Consider the following 27,854-nt stretch of genomic DNA (forward strand, 5'->3'; position numbering starts at 1 on the left):
TGTAACATGACTTATGTCATTTCTAATACTTAGACAAAACAGTTCTTATTTGGAAGTTGTATTTCAATTAAAATTCTTACTAAGATGAAATACCCTTTTATAAATTTTGTCTGTCAATCGTGATCTAGTAATAACATAAATCTTTTTTCTAACCTTCAGAAAATGGAAAATCCTGATGAACTGGCAGAACTTATAAATATGAATCTTGCTCAGCTTTGCTCACTTCTGATGGCTCTCTGGGGACAATTTCTGGAGGTCATTACCTTACAAGAGGAGGTCACAGCATTACTAGCACAAGAACATCACACATTAAGGGTAAGTATGTGAGAGCTGGTCAGCATTTCAACAGCTCTTCTTCCAAGCTCAGGATCAGTGCGCCTCTCTGAGCAAGAAATCAGGAAAGAGTGGCAGGAGACCTGTGTAGATGAGCAAGGTGCTCAGGCACAAGCTCAAAGGGAAGAAGAAGGTCCGTGAAATGTGGAAAAAGAATCTGACCACTTGGGAAGAATATAGAAATGTTGTCAGGGCCTGCAGGGATGCAAGGAGGAAGGCTAAAGCCTGCCTGGAATTGAATCTAGCAAAGGTGATAAAGGATAACAAAAAAGGCATTTTTTTAAGTATGTTAACAGTAAAAGGAAGACTAGGGAGAATTTGGCTCCCCTACTAAGTGAGGGGGGTGTTATGGTAGCGGGGGATGCTGAGAAGGCAGAGATACTGAATGCCTTCTTTGCTTCTGTCTTCAGCGAAAGAGCTCTCCCTCAGGAATCCCAGACCCTGGAGGTTAGTGAGAGGGTCTGGGGAATGGAAGACTTCCCTTTAGTCAGGGAAGAAGTGGACCGAGAGTGCCTAGGCACCACTAATGTTGCCTAAATCCATGGGACCCGATGGGATGCATCAACAGATGCTGAGGGAGCTGGTGGAGGTGACTGCTGAACCGCTTTCTGTCATCTTTGAGAGGTCTTGAAGAATGGGGGATGTGCCTGAAGACTGGAGGTTAGCCAATGTCACTGTGGACTTCAAAAAGGGCAAGAAGGAAGATCCAGGCAATTATAGGCCAGTCAGCCTCACCTCTGTCCCTGAAAAGGTGATGGAACAGCTTGTGCTGGATGTCATCTCCAGACAACTGGAAGAAAAGGAGGTTATCAGAAGTAGTCAGCACGGGTTCACAAGGGGGAGGTCGTGCTTGACCAGCCTGGTGGCCTTCTATGATGTTGTCTGTGGATGGGGGGTGAGCAGTGGATGTAGTCTGCCTTGATTTCAGCAAGGTGTTTGATACTGTCCCCCACAACATCCTTATAACAAAGCTGAGGAAGTGTGGGATAGATGAGTGGACAGAGAGGTGGGTTGAGAACTGGCTGACTGCCAGAGTACAGAGGGTTGTCATTGGCAGTGCAGAGTCCGGTTGGAGACCTGTAACCAGCAGTATTCCTCTAGTTGGTGCTGGGTCCAGTCTTGTTCAACATCTTCATCAGTGACCTTGATGAGGGGATAGTGGCCACCCTCAGCAAGTTTGCTGATGATATGATGTTGGGAGGATTGGCTGACACGCCTGAAGGCTGTGCTGCCATTCAGCGAGACCTGTACAGGCTGGAGAGCTGGGCAGAGAGGAATCTAATGAGGTTTAAGAAGGGAAAATGTAGAGTCTTGCACCTGGGGAGGAATAATTCCATGCACCAGTACAGGTTGGGGGATGAGCTGCTGGAGGGGAGCTCTGCGGAAAGGGACCTGGGTGTCCTGGTGGACGACAGGTTGGCCATGAGCCAGCAGTGTGCCCTTGTGGCCAAGAGGGCCAATGGCATCCTCGGATGCATTAAAAAGAGCATGGCCAGCAGGTCGAGGGAGGTGATCCTCCCCCTCTACTCTGCCCTGGTAAGGCCTCATCTGGAGCACTGTGTCCAGTTCTGGGCTCCCCAGTACAAAAAAGACAGGGATCTCTTGGAAAGAGTCCAGCGGAGGACCACGAAGATGGTGAAGGGCCTGGAGCATCTCTCCTATGAAGAAAGGCTGAGCGAACTGGGTCTGTTCAGCCTTGAGAAGAGATGACTGAGAGGGGACCTGATCCAGGTCTATAAATATCTAAGGTGTGGGGGGCAGAATGGCGAGGCCAGACTGTTTTCAGTGGTGAGTGGAGACAGGACAAGGGGAAACGGCTGGAAACTGCAGCACAGGAAGTTCTGCACAAACATGCGCAAGAACTTCTTTACAGTGAGGGTGACGGAGCACTGGAACAGGCTGCCCAGGGAGGTGGTGGAGTCTCCTTCTCTGGAGATGTTCAAGACCTGCCTGGATGCCTACCTGTGCGACCTGCTGTAGGGAACCTGCTTTGGCAGGGGGGTTGGACTCGATGATCTCTGGAGGTCCCTTCCAACCCCTACAATTCTGTGATTCTGTATTAACTCTGATGTTATAAAGGGCTTGTTCGTACTCTCAGTGGGGCACCTTGTAATGAAATGCATATACATTGTATATGTACATGTATATGTAATAAAATGCAAATACAAATTCTAATTTTTCTAGTTTTATTTGTGAAGATTAGTTGTAATCATAAGGGCGCTGCTGTTCCATTTGTTAGTTTATGTATTGTCTTGTTAGCATGTATTCTTGAAACATAATACATGAAGTACATTGTTTCTGTTTCCAAACCACTTCGTTGAACTTCTGAATGTGAAACACAGTTCAGAAGGCAAATTGCAGTCTGTGGGAGATGTATTTTTGTAGAATTAAGTATTTTTCTGTCGGAGCTATGCCTGGTACTCACCCTTTTTCCTTCCCTACTGCAGTTAGACTGCTTGTTTACATCATAAAATTAGGTATATTTTTCTTCTGAATTGAGAATTTACAGCATGTATAGCCTTTGAAAGGGTTGTGAATTGGGATTTAAAAAAAAAAGTCAAATGGGAAATGATCCAGCATGTATGTGTGCATATGTATAAAAATAGATACATCATAGTAACTATACACACAGTGCATCTGTTGATGTGTGTATGTGTATTTACACTTGCTGCAGGCTGTCTGCAGCACACAGTGAAATATTTTCTCATACGAACTAAACCTTTCCCCTTATCTTCTAATAAATAAATCTTTCTGTCCCCTCTTCTGTGGTCATAGATTTGAAAAAACATAACAGTTAAAATTTTTCAGAGAGTAAGATTCATTAAAACAAGTAAGCAAAACTACCCACCACCCATACTCCCCAAACACACAACTTGGTCTCCAGCCAGCTTTACATCTTTACCACCTGACATCATAATCCATGCATTTTTCACATCCATCTAAGGGGTCATTTCAAAGCTCATCTGGGGGTTCTCTTTGTAAAGTAATTTTCAGAGAGCTTGTTAGTAGATCCAGTTAATGAGAGTACACGCAAACAATATTGTCACAATCCAAAATAAAGTCCATTTTAAGGTTTTAGTTTGCAGAGGTTTGATTTATCTAACCAACAGTTCTGTTGTTCACATCAAAAAACCTTCTCAAACCTTTCAGTTTATGGTTATGAAGAATACAGTGACTTGTTTAAAGAGGGAATTGTGATTGTGCAGATAATCTATTCTGTACATTAAGTGGACTTTTTGAGAAAGGGTGCAAGAGTTGTTTGTTGGAATGGAAATGTGAGCCATAGGATCAATTTACTGGACATCTCTGAATCCTACTAGCTTTTCTATACTTTTAATATAAATTCTAGAATCTTTCAACAGCAGTGGAAGCTATGAAATGAGAAAACTGTTTCACTTAACCTGCACCAGCATTCAATTGCTGCTGAATTAGTATTTGTACATTTATACGATGAATAAAGCCAAAAGAAGGATTGAGATTTTTACTTTAACTTACCCAGTGTTTTGTATGCTAGTAGTGATATGTGCTTACCTTCTTAAACATGGTTTTTAAAATCTCTGATATGTCATTCTCTCTAGTTCTCAAAATACCTTATGAATTCAAATTTACTGCATTTATTTTAGGGAACATCGTAGAACTATATCATACAATTATAATGTGGCTTAGGTTGGAAGAGACCTTAATGTTGATCTAAGTCCATCCCCTTGGCGTGAGCAGGGCTGTCCCTCATCAGCTCAGCTGCCCAGGGCCCCATCCAACCTGGCCTTGAGCACCTCCAGGGATGGGACACCACAGCTCTGTGGGCATGGGCCAGGGCCTCACTACCCTCTGAGTAAAAAATTTCTTATTAACATCTAACCTAAATCTCCTCTGTTATAGTTTGAAGACATTCTCCCTTTTCCTGTCACTCACTATGAGGCCATGTTGGTCCCCCTCCTACTTATAAACTCCCTTCAAGTACTGGAAGGCCAGAATGAAGTCTCCCCAGACTCTTTTCTTCCCCAGCCTAAATAACCCCAAGTTCCTCAACCTTGCTTCGTAGGAGAGGTGCTCCAGCCCTCTGATCATCTTTGTGGCTTTCTCTGGGCCTGTTCCACCAGCTCCACATCCTTCATGTGCTGAGCACCCCAGGCTTGGTTGCATACTCCAACTGGGGCCTCACAAGGACAGAGTAGAGGGGAACAATCAATCCCCTCCCTCTCCCTTCTCGCCACCCTTCTTTGGGTGCAGCACAGGATGCAGTTGGCTTTCCGGGCTGCAAGTTAACACTGCTGGTTCATGTCCAGCCTTTCACCAGAGTAATTAATAAGGGTGTATGGACTGAAATACTGTTTGTATTTAGAGTATTTTGGGGATGTTTTCCCGTTTTCACAAAATCTGGAGTTCCCTACCTCCCTTCTTTAAAGACAAAGGCACAACAGAATGCTTCTATGCCCACTTTTTCTAGTATCTATCACTATTTTTCAATGTTACATACAATTTTTTCTTCTTTAATATGAAAAAAATCTGTTTTTTTTCTTCTTTAATAAAAGCTGTTGGAATATTTTTTTCCGGGGTTATGAATCTGCATTTGCAGAAGATTCATGAGTAGTCATCTATACAGTTTGCTACTGAGCAATATCAAGTATAAATCTTCTGAGTTTTCTGTCTTGAGCTCAGAGCTCACTCGTTATAACAAACAAAAAATATTTTTAATAAAAAATAATACAAATATGTAAAAATGTAATAAAGCTAGTTTTATTTTTGAAGGAAGTCGCTAATTGCTATTGCTTACTGAGTTCTGCAGTTACTGGATACCTCGGTATCTATCCAAACATCAAAGACTTAAAAAGCAGGACACAGGTAATCTTAAACTTGCTTTTTTATTTAGGGCCTGATAGCAAAGAGCAAGCAGGTTGTCTCTAAGCTTGCTTTCTGGCACAAGCTGAATAATACAGCACTGAGAAGGAAATTTTACCTGAGCCAACTTACAGAGAACCAGCAATGCGATGGTATTTAGTTTAACAAGGACTAATTTGCAGATATCTCAATGGTTTCCTGTTCTCCAAGTTGAGAAGAGCTTTTGTGAATACTTTGCAAATATGTGCAATTAAAATATACGTAAGTAGAGCAAGTGCCACTGGACTTCCCACATGGCAATAGAGCAGGAGTCAGCAATCCACAACTTCAATAAAGCTTTACATTAAAAAGAGATGGTAAATTTGAGCCTTGGTATTCTTAAGAGCATGGATTATTTTTGATTTTGGATACTGTTTTGCAGGACTTACTATAATATTTTGCAGTTTGCATTGACAGTCTTGAGAATTCTTATATAAACTTGGGGGAAACCTGCAGTGATCATGTTTCAATTAGCAGCGTTGTCTGCAGGTCAACTGATGCAGACTTGCTTATTAGTGAATTTTGGTGGGATTTGACTTATTCTCTTCGTGAAAGAATATCTGCTGTTTCTGAAGTAAGATTTCTGTACTACACAAAATTCTGTCCTTCTACATAATATCAGTATTTTGGAAACGGATGCTTTCTTCTGGTCTCTACCAGGTGCCTAAAGCTCTTTTAAATATACCTTCTCTTCTTTCAGTATTTATAGACTGTACCCTTCACAGGCAAGTTCTCCCTGGGAAGGTTTTATATTAATCTAAGAGAAATGAACACTTTCAGGGACTCGTTCATCTGGCTGGTTATGGCCCCCTGGAACGCCTGTCATTTGCATTTGGTCAAATCACCTTCTTTGCATAGGTGCTTACAAAATGGGCAGTTCTGCTGAAGTATCCTTAGAAAATAAGGTCATAAGGAAATTAAATATTTTAGATGCTTAGCTATCACTTTGCGTACCTCACTATAAAATGTTGTACCAGATTTTAAGTGTTTCATAAAACATCAGGATATATGTAGTTGTGCTAGAATGTTCATAACTACAATAATCCCACTAGCAAGGCTCTCACTTTTGCTCTATTGAAAAAGTTACTTACAGGAGATCATTAAACAAAGTTTGTACACCATTAGTTCACTTTAGATCTTTGTTTCATAGTGACATCTTCTGGTAGGTCTGAACATGTTATTCCAGAATAATTTCTTTCAGTTTGATAAGTCCTAAAATAGGAGAACTGAGAACCAGCATCTTAGGAGTGCTACTCATCAGTGTGTGGGTGCTCAGTGTTTATTCCACAGCAATTTTTCTATCCTATATTTATTTTGCTTTTTGTCTGTCATACTTCACCAAACAAAACATACTGTCACACTGCACTGAACTGCATGTTTCGATGCAGGTAATTGGCAGTTGCAAAAACAAAAGTTCTAAACAAATGCATTCAGATTGAAGTAATACTTTAATATAATACTTGAAATGGGTGACATCTGATTTGCAAAACCTTAACTTGGATTTTCTAGAAACTGTGTTTTCAATACGTTGATTATATTTTACTTGTAGTAAGTTGCTGTAGAGTTCACACTATTTTATCTCTGCTTACTTGATGATAAAAAACAAAGTTCCGTATGTCATGAAATAACAGTTTAATATTTTATGGTTTATTAACTTCAGAAATACAATTATGTCTTCAATAAAGCACTTATAATCAGCACACATAATGTTATTTATCAGTTGCAGCTGAAATCTTTACAAACTATAGATTTTTTTTTGCACAACAGTTGTAGGATTGAGAGTATTCATGAAACGTTTGGAATGCTTCTTGGGAATGTGATTCTGATTCTGAAGCTGATTCTCAAGCACATTTAGAAGTGCTCATCAAACAGTCATTTCCTTTCTCTGAAATTTCTCATGGTATTTTTGTGTGTTATTGTTTCAGGTGTGCCTGATTTAAATGATTGAATTTTTGGTTATCAGATTTTCAGCAGGCATTGAGTATAATACATTTCCCTTTAGCCATCCACTACACAAGTTAAAATTCTCCTTTCACTTGTGTTGCATTGCCTCCTACGCTACTAACCCTGACCAGGTCAGGACAGAATAACTGCACATATACACCAAAGAGATGGACAGCAAAATGGCTTTTATTACACGTGAACCCTAGCTTATATACCCTATGTGCTTCATCTACGCCCCTAAAGCATGTGCCACACATCAAGCATAGAGCTGGGGAGGTCCTGCCGCGTCACATCCCAAGGGGTGTCTCGCAGTCACCTACTACATACACACTTGCAAATCTTGTCTGTGGTATCCTCTTCCCTCACCTGTCCAGACATTAAAAAAACAGCAAAAAAAAACCACAAAAACTTTAATATATATTAATCATACAAGTGAACAATATTGCAGTGTAGGAATACTGGTGGATTTTCAGAACTTTTATGTAATACAAAACTCAGCTCTAACTGTATTTGGATCTTGCAGGTGCGTAGATTTGCAGAAGCGTTCTTCTGTCTTGAGCATCCTAGGCAGGCTGCCCTTGCCTATCAAGAACTACAGTGAGTAGACTTTCGAAGTGCAAAATACGTAGCACATAGTACTATTATTCTGTGGCTTATGTTGTATAGAAACACTGTCTTACAAAAATACTTACATAAGTCCAAGAGAAACATAATGTTCTAGAGATTTGAAGTTTTTAAATGAAGAACATAGTGTGATTCAAATGAGTAATGGAATAATTTTTCTATTAAAGAACTAACTAGGGAAAAGCATCTATGAAGAGAATTAAATTACTGCTAATTTATATTAACATAAAAATAAACAGTTCTACTTTTTAATGTAGGACTACCTTTTTTTTTTTTTTTCCAGTGCTCAGAGCCACCTACAGATGTGTACAGCTATAAAAAACACTTCCTTCTGCAGTTCTCTTCCACCCCTTCCTATTGAATGCAGTGAACTAGATGGAGATACAAACTCCTTGCCTATAATCTTTGAAGATCGATATTTAGATTCAGTTACTGAAGGTAAGCACACCTCCCAGTGTGGTTTTCTCTTTGAAGAAAAGAGCAGAAATGATGTAATAACTAAGTATTTTTTCTTGACATTTCTTGGTGGCTTTGAAGGAATACATTTGTTTGCTCGGTAATCTTTAGACTGAAGTTGTTAGGTTGTGTGAAGTTGTATAATTACTAGTGTTTTATAGCTTCAGTTACTTGCATAACCTTGTAACCAATCCTTTTTTTTTTTTTTTTTTTTCACTTTTTTTGATAAAAGATATGGATGTACCCTGGTTGGTAGTTCAGAATCTTCCAAGGTCGGAGTCCAATAAACTGGATAAATTTGAAGCTGAAGAAGGTTTTGTAGCTGGATTCATTAGCCCGGAGTTGAAAACAAGACCTGCAGGTGCCTCCAGCCTTCGGCATTCAGAAAATGAAAAGATGCTAACAAAGTCTTTGAAAGGGAAAAATGAAGATGCAAATAAACCCAAAGTTAAGGTTACTAAGCTCATGAAAACAATGAAACCTGAAAATACAAAAAAAGTTGTGAAACAGAACTCTAAGGACTCTGTGGTCTTAGTAGGCTACAAATGTTTGAAAAGTGCAGCACTGGAAGATGCCTCTAAAAGTCCAGAAGGCAGGCCTTCATGTAATACTAATGAAGGGCTGGACCCTGCAGTAAGTGGATTTCCTTGTGATACAAAGCCTTGCACTAGGCAAATAAGTCAAAGAGAATTTGCGTGTTTGTCATCTGGAAGTGAGGAAAAGGCTGCTAAGATTGAAGGTATTCAACCAAATCAGGGTAGCCCCATGCACAGTGAAAACATGGCTATTTTTGGTAGACTTACTATCTCCCAGGCAGGCCCTGGAACTGTGCAAGCAGATAGTGCTCTACAGCCCAGAGATACACCTGAAGGTTGTCATGGAGGTCAGCCAGCTTCCTTGGGAGTTAGGACAATTGAGGTCAAACCAAGTAGTAAGAATCTTTATGAAGGGGAGAAAGTAACTGTTCATATTGGATCGTGGGCTGAGTTTCCACAAGATGGAGTGCAAGGAGAGAATCTGCAGACACCCAGTATTCAAACTTCAGAACCTGGAAACAAGTTGCGTTCAGGAGAACCAATGCTTGAAAAGGAAGATGTCCATGAAAAAAACTTCCAACACACCAGTGATATCATAACAAAAGTAAAAAATAATCAGCCTAGTTTATCTACAAAAGAAAGCCAGCTTTCTGTAAGCGGAGACGTCACTAAATTACCAGACGTTAATGTGACGTACGCCTCTTCTAGGTTTTCAGATTCTGGCATAGAAAGTGAACCGAGCTCTTTTGCAACTCTCCCCAACCCTGATCAGGTTTTTGAAAATGTTCAAGGGCAAAGTGCATGCAATGCTGAGAGATTATTTCCTCAGCTTTTACTGAAACCAGACTATGCTATAAAAAATGCATTGGAAAGCCATTGTACTGAGAGTACTAGTGCTGTAAGTGAAATACAATCATCTTTGACATCCATAAATTCTCTGCCTTCAGATGATGATGAGCTGTCACCTGATGAAAATTCAAAGATAACTATAGTACCTGAATGCCAGCTAAGTGACAGTAAAACTGTACTGGATCTTGAAGCAACTGATTTGCCAAAATGTGATGACAGTAAAAAATCAAATACCAATCTGCAGCACCATTGTATTGTATTTTCAGGGCATTCAGATAAAGAAACTCTGTCCATACATTCCTCGCTCTCAGGAACAAAAGAACTTTTAAACTTAGTTGTTTCAGATGAAGCTACATCTTCTGATGTGAAAAGCAACAGCTCACAGGCAGACCTTGGCGCAACGTGTATGGACTCTCAGGTCCCAGAACGATATCGTAACACTACAGAAGACACAGCTAAATTGCATTTAGAAATTACTTGCATGGATGAGCCATCTGTTCTTCCAGGTTCTTCATCTGTACATGCAGGGTATGAGGTTGAAAAACCAAATGAAGGAAAATATAACGAGCCCTTAGAACTGAAGGAGGCAGTGGAAGAACTGTCAGCAGCTAAAAGTGACACTGGTACTGATAATCCTTCTCCAACCAGTAGTACTGATATAGTAAAGCAGGGGCTTGTAGAAAACTATTTTGGCTCTCGAAGCAGCACAGATATTTCAGATATTTGGCCTATGGACAACAGCAATCCTGTTAGCCCTCAAAAAGAAACATATGAAAAACAAATTATTTGTTCTTCCCAACAAGACGATGAAGAAGAGGAGGATCAAGAAATGATTGAAAATGGGTATTATGAAGAAGCAGACTGTGGTATATTAGATGGAGCTTCTGGTGCTGACCAAGATCCTGACTTAGCAGAAGAAAGAGCCCTGAGGTCTGAAAGGATTGATAGTGGGCACCTGCGTGATGGAATGACTGTGCCTCCCGTCTGTACTCCTGGTTGTCTGTCTTTTCCTTCTTCTCTGAGAGACTCTCCTTGCAATGTTATCTGTTCTTCAAGGAACAAATCTGATGCAATTACGCAGCAGCCAGGCAGCACATCTTACAACTCCGCTTCGCCTGTTTCCTGGTATGAAAGCTCTCCAAAGCCTCAAATGCTGGCGTAAGTGATTGTTTTAAAACACAGTTTGTTTGCTTCTGGAAATGATGTTAATATAATATGAAGGGGGAAAATAAGCAACATTAGGCTGCAGAGAGTCCCCCAAAACTGTGGCTTGTGGATTCTGCACATTCAAATAGCATCACATTTTAGATATTCAAATAAAAAATGTGTTAGCATAGAATTCCTTAAATCAGCTACATCATAATTTCATGTGGTTGGACAAACTTCAAGCAAAATGCACGTATTTTGTTCCTTTAATAAGTTCCTTTTTAAAAAAATAAACATTTGACCCTAAAGTGATGTTCTGATGGTGTTTAATGAAATGTAAGCTATAAAATATAGTTAAATATAGTTAGTATAGATAAAATATCAAGCATAGGAAAATATGCTTCAAGTTTAAAAACATGAAAGCAAAAAAACACCTGAAACTTTTTGTCCATTCTAATTCATTGTGAAGCTACCTGATAGCATAGCCCTATTTTTTGATCTTAACAAAGTGTAACATCTCAGAGACTACAGTGCTGTAATTACACTACAGTTGGGATACCAGGAAGCCGAAATTTAGAGCAATGTCAGGAATCCCAAATGCAAACATAACAGTTTCCCAGATAACCCCTGCTGCTACCAGAGCATGGGAAATAGCAGCGCAATGTGTTGTATTGGAAGTAAAATGTTGCTGTCACAATAAAGCAGAGTTGGAATGTAGCTAAAGACCAGATAGTTTGTGGTTAGCGGTTGATGACAGAAGGAAGGTTCTAGCAATTGTGGCAGAACCAGGATTAGAAGTGGGAGGACAGAAAAGAAGCTTTGAAATAACAGTGAGTGGGTACTGGCATGGAATAGGAAGGATGAAAAGCAAAGACTGTGGCATTCCAAAAGAAAAGGGCAATGCAAAGTAAAATTTGATGCTTGGCCTAGGGGAAAGCAAGTCTTATGGATTACTGGATCACTGATTCCAGAGAGCAAGAGCTGCATCTTAGAGAACTAACTTTAGCACATCTCAGTCACTAAGCATTCCTGCAGTACAAACTAAGTAAATTCTGCTGCAGAGGGTGGGGTAAACTGACGACAGTGGTGTCTCACCAGTTAGTGAGGAATGAGCTAAAGAACAAGTTGGAAACCAGAGGATGAAAATTAGGATGGGAGGAGAACAATTGGAAGAGGATGGGTTGCAGAGTGCCACTATGAGGGATCATGCAGAGCAAACAGCATGAGGAGGGCAAAAAAACAGAATGCTTTTTGCTCAAAGCAAGGCTGCTTGAAATATTTCGTGCAAAATTGGTAGACAATTATGTAGGAAGGTCATATACAAAGAAACTATGGGAAGGGATAGAAAGGAAGAGTGCAAGGATCTCCTGGCATATGGGCAACTCAGCTATTAGAAACTATGATGCAAGCCTGTAATAGGTAAGAGATCAGAGGTCTGGATTAGTTTTCTTCTGAAAAAACACCAGGTCAGCCTATTAGATTTTATCATGAGCAGAGACATTGCTGACTCCAGCCCTCTGCTGATCTATGAAATAGCTTTTAAGTTTGGCAAGAATTACAAAAATTCATTGGAAATCTTTACCTTGACTTCAGATCAGGTTATAATTCCAGTAATATTGCATTTAAACAAAGCTGTCACTTAGTTAAGACCAGAATAAAAACAGAAATTCAGTGCTTTCAGAAATACAGAGATTTTCAAAGGAGAGAAGAGTCAAGCTTGGGTATGGATTTTGTTATAGAGGACAAGGGACTGTAGAAAGCTTGAAATGAAAACATATTTTGAGCAATTGGCTTATTTTGTGAATATAGTAATTTGATAAAAAAAAATTGTTCCTGTCAGTCATGTAAAGACAAAAGCAAAAAGTCACTAAAAACACTGTTGTAGGAGATCCTAAATTTGTCTGATAATAGCAAATGTTTCTTTATCATAAATATTGTTTCTTTCCAGTTTCCTTCAGGCTAAGGAAGAACTGAAGCAACTAAAACTTCCTGGATTTATGTACAGTGATGTTTTCAAACTGGCCTCTTCAATACCTTACTTCAGTATGGAAGAGGATGACTGTTCAGAAGAAGGAATACATCTTATAGTCTGCGTCCATGGCCTAGATGGTATGCTGGGAAATATGACACTGAGTGAGATAACAGCTCAGGTCACCAGTTAGGTTTAGCTGTTGCACTTCTGGAACAGGTTCACTTGAGAGAGATGGGAATCTGACATTGTGCTGTTATATGAACAGTGTGTTCCAGAAAATCACTTGAATGAAGAATTTTATGTAACGCTTGTCTTGAGTAAATCTTTCTTCTGCATAAACCCAGTTTATGTCATAATTCACTTATATCAGTTATATCTTTCGGCCTTTATGTCATCTAAGTGTTTGCCCATACTGCAGTAAGAGAGCAGATAGTAACAAAACAGTTTTGTTTAGAATTTGTAATGTTACATTGTCAAGGAGAATAAAAAGTGTGCATGTTGTTATGAAAAAAATGTTACATGTAAAATGCAGTCAAGTGTGATTAAGTTTTATTAAGTTTTGAAATGTTAGATCACAGAATCACAAAACGGTTGAGGTTTGAAGGGATCTCTGGAGCCCACCTAGTTGAATTCCCCTGCTCAGCACAGGTTGCCCAGTGGGATTCTGAATATCTCAGGGACAGAGACTTTACTGTAATAAGAATGAAAATATCCGTTGCTAAATGAAAGACAATAGGAAAATTTAAATAGTGTAGAATAGAGCAGCATAAAATTGAACACTGACAAGAACGGGGCATCAGTCACCTCTCCAGGAAGCCTGTACCAGTGTTTGATCTCTCTCATGGTAAAGAAATTTTTCCTAATGTTCAGTCTGAACCTCCCCTGACACAGGTTTGTGCTATTCCCTGACATACCATCATTTGTTACTGGGCAGAGGAGATTGACTTCCCATTCTCCATTTCTTCTACACGGGAAGTTTTAGAGGGCAATGAGATGTCACTTCTTAGTCTCCTTTTTTCCAACTATCCTATCCATGTGTCCTCCACCTCTCTTCCTTAGGACATGCCTTCAAGCCCTTTTACCAGCTTTGCTGCCTTCCTCTGGTTGCGCTCAAGCTTGAATACGTTCACCTGCTTTTAGTTCAGAATATATGCACACACCAAGAAATAATGTCTGCTCTGGTTATGTTATTTCACATCATTCTGCCATCAGCCTTTTTGTCTCATATTTAGAAGCTTCTTAAATAACAAAGCAAGAAGACCCAAAAGAGCAATAGATAGCCTGTTGGGCTGGACTGAAACTTGCACAGTACAGCTGCCTTACTAGTTTTTCAAATTCCTAATTAAAAAAAAAAATCAAAATAATAGAAAGACTTTTCCTTCTGCCTTTGAACAGAAAGTATCCATTGGTTTCAAACCAAAAGCTTCTTCTTCCTAGTGTAAATGTTTGTGTGGTATAGCATACCTAGAGGTGACACAAAAGATCAGCTGGGCATAAGAATTGTTAATAAAAAAACATGTATTTGAAGCCCTAGAACAATACATATAGATACATTTTTCTTCCAAAATAGGATATTCACACAAATTATTTCCTCTTAATGAGGGGTCTTTTGTTTGTGGCTTTTTTTCTTTTGAGAAATGACAGAAAGAGTATCCTTATTCCAAAGATACGCATAATCATTGATATAGGGAAATCTTCAGGACTGTACTTAAAAACTACCTTTGGTTGTCTTGTGTGCCCATCCGTGGGTATCTTTATCTGCTGATGGCCCAGTTTGCCTTTTTGCCCTATGAAAAACTTTTCAACTTGCCCTTATGCCTTGCTGCTTCAGTGAAATCTTTTAAGCTAGCTTTGAGTTCTTTAATTGGCTTTTATCAAAGTTAATTAGGTTTTCAGGAATTTAGTGTTCACAGTGCTATGTATATGATGGATGCTAAGACAAAATACAACGTGACTTCCTTGCTGTTTGACATTGGAGTTTATCTTCCCGAGTCTCGCTGAATTTTAAATAGGGCTGAGAATATTATTAGCTGTGTTTAAATATAAAAGTTGTGCCATACGTTCATTTCAGTGCTCTAAATGCTTTTTATTGCGAGTTCCCTTTGCAGTATCTAACTGTTGATTATTTTTCCTCTTTAGGTAACAGTGCAGATTTAAGATTAGTGAAGACTTACATTGAGCTGGGGCTGCCTGGAGGGAGAATAGACTTTCTTATGTCCGAAAGAAATCAGGTATTTGCCAGCAACAGAAGAATTTTTGTAAAGCAGTGAACACTGTATGCTTTCAGACATGTTTATCTGATAGTTCTGTTGTGTTACAGTTTACCATGTTGTATTATGTTTTTGTATTCTCATAGAATCCATAATTTGCTCTGTGGCTCACATGGAAGTGGTTGCATAACTTAGTAAGATAATGAAGGATATATACAAGGAGTAAATATTTGCTGCTGCCATTTTGTTGTGTCTGGTGATATCTGCTCAGTTCTCAGATTTCGTAGATAAAATACCTCTAAGTGGTAGAAGTAGTAATGGTAGAAACTTGCATGGCAAGAAGGAAGATACATTATTTTACAGGAACTGATCTTCTGTCTATTGCAAGACCTTGATTGTGACACCGAATTGACACTGAATTAGCTTTGTCTTAAATTTTTTTGAACTTTAAGATAAAGTAAGCTTGGAAAAGCATGGAAGACCAATTTTCACATGTTTTTTTGGTTTGTTACATACTGTATTAGAGTAGTTCAGGGAAGCATTAGAACAGAGTCTCTGCAGTGACTCAGAGGAAGGGTTCAGTTAGTGCAATGGTGTGTTTCTGGAGATAGCTGCTTGGAAGCTTTGAGAGCAGGCTGGGCAGGCCCTGAGCCATGCTTTCTCTTCTGTAGCCTTAACATTTTTGACAGTCTTTAGTTCTGAGATTTAGGAATTCCACTGAGACCACTGAGCCTAATAGCTACTGATGGATTTTTCTCCTTACTGTTGGCTTGTTCTTTTTTTAATGCTCTCTTCAGGAGGCAGCTGAAGACCTAGTTCATGCCATATTTCTCAGGCACATGTGGAACAATTTCTAGACATTCATGTTATCTGTCTCTGCCCATTTTCTAACTTACTGTCCTTTAAAATAGGTTGGATGCCTTTAAAATAAGGCATTGGTGATGCTTGTGCACCATGAAATTAGAAAATGCTATATTGATATTTTCTAATGCTTTCCTGATGTTTCTTATATAAATTGTTATATAGAACATGGATATACAGTTTATTATTTGCATGTAAACTTAGAGCTGTTTTTCCCTGTGTAACATTATTTTGCATTTCTTACCTTTTTACCACCCAGTCACGCAGTACTGTCAGGTTCTTCTGAAGTTATGATCAGTTGTAGAATAGATTATCCTGGATGTTTGGATTTGTCTACAAATTCTGACATCTCATTGCTCTCTTTCTTCCCTTATTCAGACCATTTATCAGTATGTTGAATACTACAGATTTTAGCACAGATCCCTTGGAACTTTCATTGAGAAGTTTTAGGCACCTTTGCCTACCTCTTTTAAATTTCTTACTGTTAATTGTTGCAGAGAATCAGCTGGGAATTGGGCATTAGAGGTTTTGTTGTTTTGAATAAACAGTACTTATGCAAACTTTCTCAGAAATTGTCTCCTATTTCTATTTCCTGGGCAGTGTGATTTAGTTTTGAAAGTTTGGCTTTCAGTTTTGCTGCTGATAAGGTTATATGTAGGGGAAGCCTTATAAGTAAAGCTGACTTTGTCATGTTGATAAGATTTGTTCTGGTGTGTTAGAAGCAAATAGTGTCACAATGAAATGTTTATCACTTTATTCCATGTTACAGGAAAAAAATTGAAAAAATGAGAATACCAAGCTGTAGTGTTTGTATTCAGAGTTAACATGAATGCTTTTATTTGTGTTCTGTTGATCAAAACTCTGGGGAATAAGAGTTCAGACTGCAGAATGCATATTGCTGTATTAGAAAACGCAGTTGTTATTTTATATTTCTTTTATTTTACAGAATGATACCTTTGCTGATTTTGATTCCATGACAGATCGCCTGTTAGATGAAATTATACAGTATATACAGATTTATAATCTAACCCTTTCAAAAATCAGGTAATATGTGTTCTATACTACCTATAGAAATAAACTTAAAAGCAGAGTATGGTGTTGTTGTGAACTGTAGTGCTCAGAAGCAAGCCTCAGGAGAGAAAGGAGAGACAACTTCATGGCTGAGGAGGAGCAGGGAAAAGGAGGAGAGAGGAGAGAGGGAAATAAAACCAAAGTAAGCAAGCTCACTTGTTCCTGGTAGTGGTTGTAGCACAGAGTGGGTCATGCGCTGTCCTGTACTGCCTTAGAGATCCTGTGGGGTGGTGATCTGTAGTAAAACATAAGTTTTTGAGAACATAGAAGGAAACCATAAGAGTGCTATTCCTAGACAGGGTTAGCTTTTCTACTGATTTTAATCTCTTCACAAGTATGTGTGGCATATTGTCTAGACAGTCATTCCTACAGGAAAGTTCAACCTAACCTGTGGCATTAAAGGGCAGCCGCATGAGAAAAGTATTTCATTGTTTTGAATTTTTTCTGTTGTTCCATCTGCTAGAAAGCATGTTGTACATCTTAATGTAGAGTGCAGCATATGCATTCCTCTTCCCTTTTTCAATTATTCTCAGGGAATACCTGTTCCATTTATATTCTCGACGTAGAGTGCGCTGTTGGCAGATTTCATTACTGACTCAGCTGTGTTGCTGGAGTTAGCTTTTGGATAGATGAAAGGAGCAAGTGAAAGTCTGACTTCACCCATTTGTTTAGACATTCTCTTATAATGCACCTGTAGTGCTTTTTGATTCATTAGTGGCTGTTAGTTACCCCACAGGTTTCTGTGTAGTCATGTGTTTGGGAAGTCTTGCCCAGCTATAGAAAATACCAAAAATGTTTTAAATGTAATCTCACGTTTTAAACGAATGGTCATATTTTCAGATTTGACGTGGCCAATTTTGTTTAACGTGATTTTAAAAACCCCAAACATTATGTGACCGTGTGTGTTATGCATACTGCATGTGAGCACCCTCAGTATTAGAGAGTTCTGTGTCTGCTGATGTCTCTCTTATTCTGTGGTCAGATAGACATACCCACCCACTTATCTTCCCATCGTGCATATCTGAGTATTGAAGTCTCTTGATTTGTATATATATATTTTTTTCAGTTTTATTTATTGCCTGTCACTTGAATGACAAAAAAGAAATTGCATTTTTTTAATTTTTGTTTCCTTCACAAGAGCTCCACTTCTCTTTGCCTGTCACAAAGCAGAATTCTCCATCCATCAACTTTTGCTTTTCTTATGAGGAAGTTGCAAATCCTGCAGCTGTTTCCTTGTAGCTGTATGAGAGATCTTTCAGAAAGTTGTGCTTATATGCATGCTCTTGAAAGAATGATCCAAAATGTCCAGGAAAATATCCTTCAGAAAGCCTCTGTGTGAATAGCCAACACATTCCTGCCTAATTTTGACTGTCCCAGTGTAGAGAAAGTGTGCTTTGTTCTAGCTGGTCGTGTTCTCCTTAATGATGCTAGATCTCTTCCTAAAATCTATCTATGTACTAAAGGTGTTCTCTGTACAAGAGCTGCTGAATTAAATTAGAAATCAGTCTCCAGGCCTATAATGATTTCATGAGGTAATAAGGACTGGGCAGCACCGTGTCTCAGAAGAATCTACCTCGTCCCTCTTCTACATCCAGAATCTTGTTATGGGCAAAAGGAAATGCTCTTTATTATGTGTAAAATGTTCCTAACACTGTTCTTATTTCCTGACCTATGCTTCTGCAGTGCACATTAATTGACTGCTGGGGACTTCAGGCATATATCTGTCTGCACTCCATCACACCACAATTTATTCTGGTGATGCACGTTTCAATTCCCACAGAACAATGTGTTGTTGTTAGAAACTGCAGTGAAACTAAAGCAGCTTCAGACCTGACTTGTTCCTGTACCGCTAGACAGTTGTTGTCACAGCTAAAATAAACTCAGATTAGCTCAGGCCAAGACAAGTCAAGCAAAATTATGAGATTCTACACCATCATGCCTTCAAGTAATAGCAGAATTGTACTCAGTGTGCTACATTCTTGTACTGAGATAAGAAGAGGCACTCCCTGTGCCATCAGAACCCAGAGCCATGCTTAATGAATATCAACTTAATGAATATCAGGTAATGCTAAAGCTCATACCTGTTACTATATCAATACACCATCCAATATATGCATTAGTTTTCTTTGTACAAAATTGTACTCAGAATGTGACTAGGAAGCATGAACTAGAAGTTTCATTCAAACCAGCAGCAATTTATTTCATAAAAAAACTATTGGCTAAAGAATGACCAAATAAACCACACAGTTCTTCATGCTAGGCACGCATTAAAACATCTATTCTCTATTCAGACTCTGGGCTTTGTCTTGTTCAGTCAGCTGTCTGTCATGGTGATGTTTAAGGGAAGACTATAAGCAGAGGACATACAACAGAAGGTACCCTCTTGTGGGTCTACCATTTGCTACTTTAGAAAGTTCCTAAGCTTGGCATTATTTCAGCATCTTTTAAATTATGGCTTTCGATGGACATTTTTTCCTTTTGTGAATTTTCGTGCTTAGACACAATCTTTCATTTAGTAATACGGAATAAAGAAGTTTTACTGTGCATAGTTCTCCAGTGCAGTCTCAGTTTGGAAACTTGGGCATAAAGCAAATATAAATACTACAGTGTAATTTTTTAACTTCAGCAATATCTTGTCTTCAAAAGGCAGTGATGTCGCCACCTGCTGTTCAGAAATGCATTGGTATTGCAGAGCATTCCACAGTTGCAGGTATCTGAAAGAATGAGTAGGTTGGGTTACATTTTCATCTTACATTTTCCAAAGCTTTTTTCCTCGCACTTGATTTGAAGAAATCCTTAAACCTTCCTCTAATAGAAAATAACATTAAAGGCTTATTGCACATTCACCTACAAATCTTGATTTCAGTACAGTATGTTACAGTAACTTTTCTTATTTTTCTAAATCTTTACAAATGAAGAAGTGTTCAATCTTTGAGATTCATTCACACAGCTAATTGCAAGCATGTTTTTTTTCTCAGAAGGGTATTCCACGTTTCTAAACTTTTGATTTAGATATGTCCATATTCTTGAGTATGATAGGATTGATTGACGTGCCACTTTTTTCTCCAGTGATGAAATTGGCCTTTCTTATGGTACAGTACAAGAATTTCTCATCCCTTTATGCCATTTAGTGAACAGTGGCTGAATTATCAGCAAACTGTCAAGAAAACATCTCTGCTGGGGTTCAGATCTTCATTAGAAAATAGCCTCTCCTTTACAAGAGCTGTAACTGTGATGCAGATCATTTACGAAATGAACTCACTCAATTTCTGCAGACACCTTTTGTACCTATAAAAATATCTGTGGTTTTGGGTGTTTTTGTGTGTGGATGTCACGATGTACGTTAAGAGAATAGTTTCAAATTTTAGTATTCAAGGGAATCAGCAATTCAGTATTTTTGTTTTCTGATACACCCCACTTGTACTTTTAACGTGACTATGCAATATCACAGAGGAGACATGTTTTTTATTTCCAAGTCAGTTAGGTAACACAGCAAGCTGTGGCAAAGAACTTCTGATATTGCAGGAATTTGGAATATCTAGTCCTGAAAGTGGCCAGAAAGAATATACATATATTGTTAGACTGTATTTTAGTAAGGAACAAATAGCCCATTCTGTCATAGAAATGTACAGTTCTGTCAGAGTGTAGAAGTGACCTTACCATTCTATAGCCTAATGATTGAATTTTTTCACTTAGCTTTAAATTGGAGTTTTCACATTAATAATTCTTGGTCACGAAAAAAAATAGCAATGTATTTTATACACACTGGCAACTTTAACTGTTTTGAATGTGGTGATAAGAGGGACATTGGAAGGGTGGTATGTTGGTGCAATTAAGTGACCTAGCCATGGTAGTTCTGCCATAGATTTCCCAGATATTATTGGATGGTTGCCTGTTTTCTCCGAGTCCTGAGATTATTTCTGTAAAAGAAGACAGGGTTTTTTCCATTTAATTTTATGAATGTTATCTATACCATATCCTCTGTGACTTGGTGCCTAAGATAGTGTGATCCTTACCCCTCTGCAGGGTATGCAATGCTAACTGCATCATAACTAGAATTGCTTTATTTTGTAGTTTCCCTGCTAAAGAAAGGCTTTATACAGATTTGCAGGTATGGCAGGAGGCAACTCAGATCAAGTAATTATTCTTAGAGTTACATCAAGTCTTCACTCTAACTTGATTAACGAGGCAGACAACTAAATATGATGCTCTCCTGCCAGACAGGTATCTTCGGTTGCCTCCCTCAACCTGATAGTCACTTCTTTTGGTTGAACTGCTAAGCAGATTTGAGATGTTACTTCTATTTTCAAACATTCAGATTCAGTTAAATAATGGTTTTCCCAATTATAGGGGTCCAATTTTGAAATCCCCCAAGTTGATTCAGTATGTATATATTACACTGAATGCCATCACATGTTGTGATCTGTTCAGTTATGCACATCTCAAAATATTTTCTGAATACTTGGTGCTAGGGGAAATACACCCAGCAACAATCATGGCTTTGAGTGGGAGGTAGTTTGTTTTCACCAGCTTTCAAAAACAATTTGTACAATAATTGCAGAGAGCATGTTTCTAATGAATCTGTGTAGCTTGGGAGATACAGACAAGCTGTGTTTCTATTATTGCCTAAAATAAAAGCTGGAGTGTTTTCTTTTTTCTTTTTTTCTCCTTCAGCATTTTATGATAGCAGTTTTATCTTTTTCTGTGTAAAATAATAAAAAGAAAAGATTACCATCAAATTGTGTTTTTATTTTTAAACAGCTTTATTGGCCATTCACTGGGTAATTTAATAATTCGTTCAGTGCTCACAAGACCTCGATTTAAATATTACCTCAACAAACTTCATACCTTCTTGTCTCTGTCTGGACCACACCTTGGTACTCTCTACAACAGCAGTGCTCTTGTGAATACAGGTAAAATATTACTATTGATAGTATAAGATCAGGGGAGGTTTTGTAGCTAAATGCACTAAAACTATGTCTGTTTTTTCTGAAGACTGAATATAGCTGTAGCAGAGCTCTAGCAGAAACTGCAAATAAATTCTAAGAAATCTTTTTAGATAACATACAACTTTTAAATTAATCAAGGATGAAAGCTTGTTTCTGAGTTTACCACTTGCCTTGAAAGGCACAAAACCAAAGTGAGTAATACTTATTTTAACTAAATATAAATATACTCATAAAACTGTTAAGAATACACTCTAAATCATGAAGAAATTTATTTAATGCCGGCTCATTTACCACTTTATTGTTTCATACAAAAATTAAGAGCAAAACCTCTCTGCTCGCATATGTTGGGCTTAAAAAAAGTTGGCAGGAATTGCTGGCCAGTTGGAGTTAATGTTGGAGACTATCAAAGCAGACCCTTCAGGATTTTGGAAAATACCAAGGTAATAAAGTAAAGGTATTGTAATCTAAAGTACTGCATCGTGTATACAGCACTGGCCTTCAGGAAATCACTATTAAAAATTAACTATTTCCCCGGGAGTTGAGTCAGCACATGAAAGCCAGGTAGCCAGTGGGCTTTGCTCGTTGCCTAATAAAGAGGGTACAAAATCACAGAAAGAAAATTCTGCTTTCTTTTTTATATCTCCTAATTATTTTTTATAATTTCAATTATTTTTTAAAGTTATTTTCAGAAAGCTGAGCATGCTTGTTGGTTACCGCTACATATTTCAATCTCAGAATGTTCTAATATTCTGTAAATAGTAGAGTTTGAATGTCACCTTGTGGCTAACACTGGTACATTGTCACTTTTTCTAAGTATATTTATTTTTATGAGAGCATGTACATTAGGAGAAATAATGGTCTTCGTGCCTTATTATACATATAGACAGGAAAGACAATGACATAGCAACATCTGAAGGACTAAATATGTAGATGCTACATATCTGTCTAATTACTTTTCATATATTATTTTGGATTATATTCATCTTGTGCCCTACAATATAGGACTGTGGTTTATGCAGAAATGGAAGAAGTCTGGGTCTCTGTTGCAGTTGACGTGTCGAGACCATTCGGATCCACGACAAACATTCTTATACAAGCTTAGTAAAAAAGCAGGTAAGCTTTGCTAAGGTCTGTTATATTTTAAAGACCATAATGCGTATATGTGAATAGGAAACCTAGAAAATATGTTTCCAACAGGCTCCTTTTTTCAGTTTATTTAAGTTATATTGTGTTCGGTTCCGTATTCTTCAAGCAAGTGAGCAGTAAACTGTCCTTTTTTTCTAGAGGTGGACCATATATTGAGACTTTCCTTCCTAAATAATAAGCCTAAGTTCTAAGTGCAACCACTATACTATGTATTTCAGCCTCCTCTTGAGTTACTGCAGTGTGATATGTCGAGTGCAGCCACGCTTATTTAATATGACCTGTTTATATATCTCTTTGTTTATCTATTCTATAAATACAACATTCTGCTTTAAACTGCCTGCCAACTGATCTTTTATTTCTTCATTGGGGTGGACAGAGAAAATAAAGCCTCGTTTTGATAAAGGAAGGAGAATTTGTTCCTAGCTTCATAGCTAACCTCCACCCCAAAATTAGATTATTTGAAATATATCATGAATATAATTTTCTCTGGCTTGCATATTCTTACATCAGATGTTGGCTGAGAGTCAGTTTTGGCTGTGAATAATATGCCAGTTTGGGGTTAGTTTCCATTAAGCATTATAAGGTTTATTGAGGATTCATTTAGAGGTATTTTTACTTGTGTATCAGGCAAACAGTTCTGAGCCCAACATGTTCATTTGTGTGGAAAATCTGGCTATGTTTCTCTGTCAAAAGGTTTGCAGGTTGTCACAGCTGAAATCTGGTTGAGAGCTTTGGGCGGGAAAAGACCAAAAGAAAAGCTTCTGTGATGTTTGAATCCAAAACATGTATGAAAAGAAACAGAAAAGAGTAAGAATAAAAGGATAAATACATTATGAATAAATTCCCCCATTTGTATCGTGCAGCTCTTCCTCTGTACAGCATCAGTCTAGTTGACATTATTTGCTATATGAACAGTCACACAGAATTTATTCTTGTCAAGTTCTTTGAGTTTTCTACATCCATTTTCCTCCAATGTTAAAATCTTTTGGTGACATTTGCTATTCATGCATTGCAATTCGTTCTTTTTATAGCAGTGAGCAATAATTATCCTGTAACTAATGAAGTGAAATTGGATACATGGTTCATACTCAAGTAGGTGCTTATTATCACTAGTTGTGGTCTGATTCTTTGATTTTAAAATAGCTGATGCACAGTTTGTTATTTGCCAGAGAACTTGGAGTAAATGGGTTAAAACCACATCTGTGTTGTGTTATGCCTACTAAATATCACAGAATCACAGAATGGCCTGGGTTGAAAAGCACCACAATGATCATGTAGTTTCAATCCCCTGCTGTGTGCAGGTCGCCAACCACCAGACCAGGCTGCCCAGAGCCACATCCAGCCTGGCCTTGAATGCCTCCAGGGATGAGGCATCCACAGCCTCCCTGGGCAACCTGTTCCAGTGCATCACCACCCTCTGTGTAAAAAACTTCCTCCTAATATCTAACCTAAACCTCCCCTGCCTCAGTTTAAAACCATTCTGCCTTGTCCTATCACTATCCACCCTTGTAAACAGCCGTTCACCTTCCCGTTTATGTGCTCCCTCTCATATCAGGATGTGCTGGAATAGTGATTCATCTAAGTGACAGAACTTCATGTTACAAAGTTGTTGTTATTATTGGTAGGTCCTTTAAAGTAAAAAGAAACACATGCATGTAAGCCAAGTTTCCTTGCTAGAAAAGAAAGAACTACCTTAGAATGTTAACTTGTTAACAACCCTTAACAACATTAAAGAGCCTACTTTTACATTATCTTCAAGAATTCTGAAAACTTGTGTCATAGGTCTACACATCTCATACACATAGGAATGTTCAGTAGATTTTCCTTCTGGACACAACCATTCAGAATCACATTAAGCTATTTTATCTCTTACAATTACCATAATCAGTAATTGCTGATTAGGTACAAAATCTGACTTTATCTGCTCATAAAAGCCAAGAAGTGGTAGGATAATTTTAAATGAAGAGTGATTGAGTTTATGCTAATTTCTGAATATGAAGGTGCCTGGAGCACTGGTTGCTTTATGTTGGAGGACCATTTCTACCAGCTTTAACCAAAGGAAAACTTAGTTTTCTGACGTTACTTCTTCATAACGATATTTTTTAGATAATAACATTAATCTCCTTGAAATTTGCTTGTCGGGTCTTCAGCAGCCACAGTCTGTTTGGTAGCTTCTGGGGTCTTGCAAATGATGGTTAATTTCATACTGCGACCAGAAATTACAGCAGCTTTGATGACACTCAAGCTGTTCAATACAGAACGAATTGCAGAAGCGCAGATGAAAAACCACATGAAATGTCTGTTCTCTGTAAACAGAATTTGTTGTAGTATTGATTATGCAACCAAAAAAATAGAATTGAATTATTTGAAATGAACTTCATAAGATTTTTAGACACACACACAGATACACACACAAAAAATAGATACTGTCGTCTACTTTCTAATTACATGGCTCTTAGACATTTGAACATTGGTGGAAATGAATACCTCTTGTAGCTGAACAAAATTGTAGTAATGCAGACCTGTTCTCAAAAGGATAACTGGCAATTAGTACTAATATTACTTGAAACTAGTGCATTAATGAATTGTTCAGTAAGGACCGTGTTGTGATTCAATGAGAAGTTCAGGAATTTACACAGCTTCCATTTAGTCTATGGATTATAGACTATTTTCTACAAGTCATAACCACTGCATCTTCATTTGTACTTTCTAATACCAAATGGTAAAATTAGCCAGCTTAGGAAATTCCAGATATTTATTACCATGTCACCAAAATAATGAGAAGGGCTTTGTTTGATTCGTTGCTTTAAAAAAAAAAAACACAAAAAACACAGAAGATTGAAGAAGAAGGATGTGTATTTGATCTCAGTATTCAAACACATAACTGTTTCAGTTGGAGCACACTGTAATTTTGGTGTGAGGAAGTGGGAAGGCAGTACCTCCAGTAAAAGAGAAGATGCTTTTAGGTATAATATGAGCACCATCCCAGGCAGTTCTCAAGCTTCTCTAATTTGTTAGTCATAAAATATGCTCGCATTTGCACTTTATTTTGGCTGAGAATCTCATTTGGAAGCAAATCTCTTCATCATCCCTGTTTACTTCTGAACACAATGAGTGAGCTTTAGCAGTCGACGCATATTTCATCCACCGGATCAGACAGAGCTGGTCCAAAGTAAACTCTCCTGGAATTGGGCATTATGATGGATGAGAGATTCAGAATGCTGACAGGGTTTTTCTGCATTTCTGTTTCTTCCATGCCTCAGGGTTCAGAAATGTGAATTGCATGGCTGTGGTCTCTTCTAGGATATTTTTGTATTTACGTAGCTGATCTTAGATTCATGTGTTCTAGCAGCCCACAGAACTTGATTAGCAGAATTGTGATGTGCTTGTTTATTGCATAATGTCCCCTCTTTATAAATAATGCATTTTCCTAATCTCTGAAAGGAGGAAAGGAAGCTTGTTTGGGTTTCAGTTTATGTCCGTGTCAGCAACAGGTAGAGGGCAAGCTTGCCAGAGTTCAAGAAGCCTTTGGACAACACTCAGAAATACAGTTTGAATCTTGAGTGCTCTTGTGTGGAGCCAGGAGTTGAACTCAGTGATCCTTGTGGGTTCCTTCCAACTCGGGATATTCTGTGATTCTATGAGATAAACCACGAGCAGGCATGGTCTTCTGCTCTGAGATGTTTATTATGTAGAGGATGTCAGCTTCGCTTACTTTGTCCTGTTCGGTTTTGTGGAGGGAAAAAGCATTTCCGCTCTTGCCTTGAGGGAGCATCTGGCAAGTAACTTCATCACTTCTGCTAGGAGGAAGGACTGCCTTGCCCTTAACGTCACTATCACAGTGATGATGGAAGAATCTGGAAGGTTCTAAAGGTGAATGCTTTAGATAAGTTCTATAAAGTAAAATATTCAAGGCCGAGTTTTAGCTGTCATGCACCTGAATTGATTCTTCTCATCAACAAATGGTTTGAGTTACCTCATGCTGTAGAAATCCAAGAGATTGCCAGGCTCTGTATGTTTGTATACACCATTTTGACTCTTTCTTGGAATACCCATCTGTAGCCATATAGTGTCACATGAACCACGTCAGAACAAATAACATCAAAACATAAGGCTTAGACATTTTTCTTCAAAATAAGCACAGAGACATCCAAAGAAAAAGCACCCAAGAATAGTTAAAACAGTAAAATTAGTGTCTGTAAAATACCCTATGTGCCCTTTTTTTTTCATAAGGAAAAATTCCCTCAAGCACTTTCTCATAATGAAAGATTCATGATGTTTGTCATACCAGAAGTAAGAGCAAGTCCAAGATATTATTTCTATTCGCAAGAATAAAGCATAAAAATGAGTCACTGTGACTAAAAGGGGAATGCCTAATTTCTTAAATCATCATCTCCTAAGCCTATTCTTTTAATGTTTCTGTTTATATTGCATTACATGTGAGGCTGAAGAGAGTCTATTTAAATGCTGATTGATGTCGATTGTTGTTCCTCTAAAGATTCCGCAGGATGCTTCTTCCTTCCTCAGGTTGATTAATAGATCTAGGCACTGAGCCAGCAGTGTGGCCTTGGGGCCAAGATGCCTGGTGGTGTGTCGTGGGGTGCATTAAAAAGAGCGTGGCCAGCAGGTCGAGGAAGGTGATCCTCCCCATGTACTCTGCCCTGATGAGGCCACAGTCAGGGTACTGTGTCCAGTTCTGGGCTCTGCAGTACGAAGAAGAAAGGGATCTCCTAGAAGGAGTCCAGCAAAGGGTCACAGAGATGATAAAGAGCCTGAAGCATCTCCCACATGAGGAAAGGCTGAATCAGCTGGGTCCATTCAGCCTGGGGAACAGAAGGCTGAGGGGGGATCTGATAAATGTTTATAAATATTTACAGGG

At 38.4% G+C, this 27,854-nt stretch overlaps 1 protein-coding gene across 7 annotated transcripts in view; it reads left to right on the top strand.

Moving 5' to 3' along the window:
* Positions 1–27,854, top strand: part of FAM135A (family with sequence similarity 135 member A) — an 81,963-nt gene that overhangs the window by 49,684 nt on the left and 4,425 nt on the right. For all 7 annotated transcript variants that reach the window (XM_052686258.1, XM_052686292.1, XM_052686308.1 and 4 more), the window contains 9 exons: positions 160–315; positions 7,679–7,752; positions 8,063–8,217; positions 8,468–10,778; positions 12,715–12,875; positions 14,878–14,969; positions 16,756–16,853; positions 21,642–21,793; positions 22,832–22,942. In XM_052686258.1, coding sequence (XP_052542218.1) covers positions 160–315; positions 7,679–7,752; positions 8,063–8,217; positions 8,468–10,778; positions 12,715–12,875; positions 14,878–14,969; positions 16,756–16,853; positions 21,642–21,793; positions 22,832–22,942 — 3,310 coding nt within the window. The remainder of the gene's footprint in view (positions 1–159; positions 316–7,678; positions 7,753–8,062; positions 8,218–8,467; positions 10,779–12,714; positions 12,876–14,877; positions 14,970–16,755; positions 16,854–21,641; positions 21,794–22,831; positions 22,943–27,854) is intronic.

The sequence above is a fragment of the Tympanuchus pallidicinctus genome, unplaced genomic scaffold, assembly GCF_026119805.1.
Source record: "Tympanuchus pallidicinctus isolate F22 unplaced genomic scaffold, pur_lepc_1.0 scaffold1, whole genome shotgun sequence".
Classification (NCBI taxonomy): domain Eukaryota; kingdom Metazoa; phylum Chordata; class Aves; order Galliformes; family Phasianidae; genus Tympanuchus; species Tympanuchus pallidicinctus.